A 6,000-nucleotide genomic window follows, 5' to 3' on the forward strand; every position below is an offset into this window, starting at 1 on the left:
TTGAGCAGATGGCCCGAGCCCCCGCGGAGGGGAAGAGAACCATTTCCCCTCCCCCTGGGCCCCTGGGAGGGCTCTGCCCGCCTCCCGCTGACCTACCATCCTGCCCTGAGTTTCTCCAGCTCACCTTTCCCCCAGCACAGCCAGGCTTTCTCCTGGTACCATACAGGGTGCTCAGCATCTCTGCATGAGGCCAGGACCTCGTCTGATTAGAGGACGATGCCCCCAGGAGAAATGGGGAACAGGGTCACTCAGTGGATAAAAGCACAGAGGAGTACAGGCAGAATCCCCGGCCCCTCCTCGTACTCGCTCGGAGGCTTAGAATGAAAAGATGGTGCTTGTAAAGCGGTGAGCTGGCCTCAGCCCACCGGTGACACTCAGTAACAGCTGTCCCCAGTGTTGGTGGCTGACTCTGAATCTGGTCTAGGATGCCACACGCCCCATCTCCCAGCAGGAAGCGGCTCCTGGGCCTTCAGTGCGTATTAGGCTTAAATGAGCCCCTGGGTGAGCACATCATTAAACAGAAGCGAGTTGGCTACATGCCGGGTGCCCAGCCCGTGTCCAGTGCTGGTGGGGATAGAGCAGCAAGAGTCGTGGGTCATGGCTGGACAGGGACGGCTCCCTGCTGTGGTGCAGCCGAAAGAGCCCTGGAGTCACGGCCACTCTGCCTCTGCCTGGCGAGGAATCCAGCCAGCGGGGGCTGGAGGGCTGGGGGCCCTGAGAGTCGAAGTGACCCAGTGAGGGGAGAGTGAAGGCATTCCCAGCAGAGAAGACCATGTGGCCAAAGGCCTGGAGGCTGGCGTGGGCCTTAGATACCAGGACGGAGAGCTGTGGGCAAGCCGGTCACTTTAGATCTCTGCCTGCGTCTGACCGGTCTGCCCAGACAGTTCCGGCTGGGTCATATCGCGAGCTCCACCCCGGCCAGCAGGGCCACCCGTCAGCCAGGCCCTCGTGCCCCCAGCTCTATCTCCACTTTGTCTCCTCGGACTCCGCTGAGGAGCCCACCACCTTTGTATCGCAAGAAAGCCACAGCTCCAGGACTCCCCAGCCCCAGCCCTGATGGCTCCTAGAGACCCCCTAGTGCCAGGATTGGGGCCCTACTCCAGGAAGCCCTACAGATGAGCCTTGGGGCAGCCAGCTGACACGTCTCAGGCACCAGCCCTGCTTCCCTGTGCTTTATGCCTGGGCTTCTGCCTAAGATCTCACTTCTGGCTTCTGCTGCTAGAAAACATTTTCAAGTCCGAGGGTCTGATGCTGTTCCTTCGTTGTACACACGGGGAAACTGAGGCCTAGAGGGCAGGACCTGCCCAAAGTCACGCAACAGACGGGGACATCGGGCTTCTGCCTTCCGCCCAGGCAGAGGGCCCCTTCCCACCAAGGGGCCCTGTCGGCTCCGAGCGCACTCGGCCCCTGGTGCCAGCCGTCTGCGGAGCCTGGGAACACTCAGTGTTTGGTTTGGCTTCGAGGCCACTTTGCCATGAGACGCTGTTCCCCAGCGAGGGCCTGGGGGGTGGGGCTGGGATCTGGACTGGGCTTTGCGAGCAGAGTGGGCCCAAGAGGTGGGGGCATTTGGGGGGGCTTTCTGTCCACACCCCACTAACCTCACCCCATTTTCCTGGGACTCCTTCCAAGCAATAATTCCCCCACTCAGGCTCCAAGGGGGAGTTTGCATCTTTGGTTTTCAAAGTGTGAAAGCAAATGCCTTTGGGCGCCTTGTGAGACACGGTTTTCATGATTCCTACTTGGTCCTGCTTCTGACGGCGGGGGCTGCTGGGCCCCTCTCTGGGCACCCCAAGTGGCAGCTCAGCCTCCTCTCCTGAGCCAGCCTTCCTGGCCTCCCAGCTGCTCGGGCTGGAAAGATGGGGGCAGCAGCTGGGAGGAACCCTTCATTAGAAAAGAAGGGGAGGGAAGGGACTGTGGTAGTGATCCTGCTGGGCGTGGGCACAATACCCTTCAGGGACTGAGGCCACTGGGGGCCTCCTCTCTGACCCGGGCAAGCCTCCACCCACGGGTGTGCGAGGTCTCGGCGGGAAGAACCATGCTTCACTCCCGTGCTCTCCGTCTGCGCAGTCAGGGATGGTACCACAGCCCAGCTGGGGCCGGGGAGGCAGACAGCCTGGTGCACGTCTTCAGGCTCAGTTTCCCCATCTTGAAAATGGGAATAATGATAAGATGACACGTGTATAGCGTCAAGCACAGTGTCTGCCGGCACACAGGAAGTGCTCCATAAATGGAGGATGCTTTCAATGAGAGAGACAAGGACACACACATAATAATAGTGCTAAAAATAGCCAACACCATACAGCACTTCCGGTGCACCTGGCAATGTTCTGCACCTTACATATGAAACCCATTCAAACCTCGTGCGCATAAGTAGGTGTCAATGACACCGTGTGATCAGTGAGAAATGCGCAAGGCTTCATGGGAGACTCAACTCTCCCAGGTGGCCTTAGGGGCAGGAGGACAAATCAAAGAGGCCTCCAGGTGAGGAGACTGTTGAATCAGGCCTTCAGAGGCGAGTCAGAAAATGGCAGCAGGACATTAGGTGTGGCTGGGGATGCTGGTGTGTGCTGGGAGAGGCCAGAAAGGTGAGGTCAGCCCGCAGCAGGCCATGTGAGAGGTCTCGGGTGCTCTGAAGGCCAGCGTGGGGTGGGAGGTACAACGGGCCGGATTTGGGGGAGTCATAAGGGGCGTTCGAAGCTGCCTGGTCTGCCCCCTCCCTTCCGGTGCTTCCCACACAACCTCTGTTCAGGAATACCTTCCTGCCACCAATGGTGTGTGACAAGCATTTGCTCCCTCCTCTCCTGATTAGTTCTCTGGGGATTTCTATAGACAGAGGAACACACACATCACAACTGTAGAGTCCAGGGTGAGAAGGACCTCACACAAGGATGTGTGGGTTCCTGTGGCCACAGCATGACCAGGACTAGAGGAGAGGGGGAGGGACAGGGCAGGGAGTGACAAGCCCCTCCTTCTCTGAGGGCACACGGACACGGATGCCAGAGCAGGTGTCCCAGACCCCGTGCAGGCAGGGATGTGCTTGTGACCCCCGGGCTGCCCTGCCCACCACCCGCCGAGGCTGAACCAGGCTGTGTGAGAGGGTCCGGCCGGGACAGAGGTGGGGCTGGGCTGCAGTGGTGATGATTACAGAGCTCACCGTGGTGATACGGCCAGTTGTCGGGGCCTCATGCCCAGCATGTGTAAACGTGGCCAGTGTGGGACCGGGGAGGGGGGGGATCCCAGCTGACCTGGGGAGTGAACGGCCCATCAGGGAGGGAGGGTAAGCACTGCAGAGCACGCAGTGTCCCACGTGGAGGAGGCTGCCCACTCTGCAGATGCCCAGGGAGAGGCAAGCTTCCTGCCCCGCCATCAACTGCTGGTGAACACCCACTGGGTGCCCGGTTCAGATCCTGTCCCTGCCGTGTGTCCTGGAGCAAGTTACTTACCCTCTTTGTGCCTTGGTTTCTTCACACGTAAAATGGGATAATAGTCTTACCTGCCTCGTGGTGTTGTCGTGAGGATTAGATGTTAATGGGTCCTACGTGCTGGGCGCAGACGCCGCCGGGAGCGCCCTCGGCCACGTGCAAGCTGGACTCGCGGCCTTCACAGCTGACTGCAGTGTCACCTCTTCCTGGAGGCCATCCGGGCTCCACACTGGGTTGGGGCCCCTCTGTGCGCCCCCTGCCCCTGGCCTTCCCCTCCCATCTTTGACCCTCTGGGGTGATGGGCTTTGTCGGGTCCTCCCCCTGCATCTCCCTCTGCCTCCTGCCCCCCGGCGCTGCACAGGGCAGGCGTAAGCCCATCGCTTCTGGGGCCCAGCCCTTTCCTTCAGCCCAGAGCCTTCTCCCCCTTGGTCTCTCTTTGTTATGCCTCCGTCATTGTCAACTCCCTTCCCCAGTCCCTGTCCTGCCCTCTGCCCCTCTCTTTGTTCATCATTTCCTATCTCTCTCTCCAGGACCTGAGCCAGTAACCTGGTCCTGGCCCCTGCCCTCCCCTGGACTTCCCGATGCCACCAAGGGCTGGCCTTGACCCGCCAATTCCTTCTGCACTTCATCTCTTTTTATTTCTCTGTCTCGGTACTTCCCTCTCTTTCACGTAGGCTTCCTTGAGCCAAGAACCTCCCCCATGACCTCCAAATTGGCTTCTATTTTTATAAGTTCATGAGGGACCACCTTCACTGACACTCCCTGTGATTAGGCAGAGTGAGGCCACCAGGGCGCCTGCCCCCAGAGGCGCCTGACCCCCGAGGCGCCGCCCGCCCCCCGAGGCGCCGCCCCACCCCCTCTGTGACCCGGCCCAGGGAGCCTCGCTGAGCTTCCATTTTCTCATCCGGTGAAAGGGGGTAGTGCGGCGCATTGAACGTTTGTTTTGAGGACCAGAGATGCTACTTATAAAGTGCGGATTCCCAGTGGGCTCTCAGTAAACGATAGCCGTGATAATGAGGGTGAGACGGGGCGGTTGTTTGTGTGTTTTGTTTTGTTTTCTGTTTATTTCAGACTGGGGAGGGGAGGGCAGCAGGAGGCCAGGGGCACCTGCATACAGAGGTGAGAGGGCTGCCTGCTGCGGCGTGACCCCAGATGGATCTCCTCCGAAACACTTCACTTCTCTCTGCCGGGGACCCAGTGCTCTCGAGTGGTCACCCTTGAGGTCGACTGTGTGGCTCTGGGCAGCTCACTTTCCCTGTCTGAGCCCTTTGTTTCTTTCTCCATTTTATGCGGAAAAAAACAGATTCAATAAAAAGTTGAATCTGAACCCTAAGACCACAGCCCAGGACAAGGCTGCTGAGAGGCTGTTCCACGTTCCACGTATTTTTCTCCCTCCAGCACCACCGCCTCGCCACCACCACTGCCCTTCCAGACCACGCACAGCTCCGGAACAGCCAAGCCCCCCTTCCAGCTCTCCGACCCGCGCCAGCAGCAGGAAGAGCCGGGGCTGGCCAGCAGCTCAGCGCCCAGTCGCTCACAGCCCGCCCTGGGCCTCCTCCCCGCCATCGCTGCCAGCATCACAGCCCCCTTCCTGCTGCACACCCTCGGGCTCTCCTGACCTCGGCCGCCCACCTCCCTGCCGGGTGCAGAGAAAGAAGCCAGAGAAACCGATGGGAGGGTCTGCGGCCACACCCACGGCCCCTGCCACCACCTCCAGGGGTGCCGGACACCTCATGGGTAGTCCAGACGGGATCTGTTAGAACACTAGAGCTTTATCGTACCCGAGTTACATCTTCTTTTTTGTAGAAGGATCTTAATTTCCCATAGTGCTATGGGGCTGTTTTGTAAAATATGTGTCTATATTAAAAAAGGAAAATGTATTTATTCTACTGATAAAACTATTTTTATGTGGCCAATGTTAATAACACTTTAACTAGCCCCATCGCCAACCCAGGAGGTGAACCCACATTGCCAGGGTGTCTGCCACCTCATGGGGACCGTGGCTTTGAACGGGCTTGCTTCTGGGTCAGCAGAAGCCTCCAGCGTCCGGGTTTGGCTTCTCCCACTGTAGGGACCTCAGAGGGAGGGGCAGGCAGACAGGCTTAGCTTTTGTGAAGCTGGATTTGGGAGCCAGAGATGTGAACGCTAACGGCCCTTCCTTCCCCTGGATGCATCCTAGGGCTGGGAAGATACTTTAGGAAAGAGAATGCTGCTATTTTGAACACCCTGAGTGTCTGTGAACTGGCCCTCCAGACCTCTTGGTATGTGTTCCAGCCAAAGCTCTTGGGTGGGGGAAGGGATGTTGGTGCTGAAGGAAGTGGTCCCACAGCCCCATGTGACAGATGGTTAAACTCGCCAAAGAGAGTAAGGTTGTTGCCCCAGGTCACAAAGCAAGTGGGAGATCCGGGCCATGAGTCCAGACCTCCCTGTTCTGGTATCGTTAATCCAGCTTGGCTTACAGGAGAGGCTGTTGAAGTCACAGCCAAGTGGGGTGAGGTGAACCGAAGGGCAGGAGTGGGCACTGAAGGGCAGTTTCAGAGACAGGGCCTCTAGGAGTCCCACGGTAATGATACTTGTC

General features: G+C 58.8%; 1 protein-coding gene across 1 annotated transcript in view; it reads left to right on the plus strand.

Annotated features, from left to right (window-relative positions):
* Positions 1-5,040, plus strand: part of TRABD2B (TraB domain containing 2B) — a gene marked incomplete at both ends in the record, with an annotated part of 214,967 nt that extends 209,927 nt beyond the window's left edge. The window contains one exon of the mRNA XM_082833558.1: positions 4,821-5,040. Within this exon, the coding sequence (XP_082689684.1) occupies positions 4,821-5,040 (220 nt within the window). The remainder of the gene's footprint in view (positions 1-4,820) is intronic.
* Between the last annotated feature and the right edge of the window lie 960 nt (positions 5,041-6,000).

This window comes from Leucopleurus acutus, assembly GCF_964270905.1.
Source record: "Leucopleurus acutus genome assembly, chromosome: 2".
Lineage (NCBI taxonomy): Eukaryota > Metazoa > Chordata > Mammalia > Artiodactyla > Delphinidae > Leucopleurus > Leucopleurus acutus.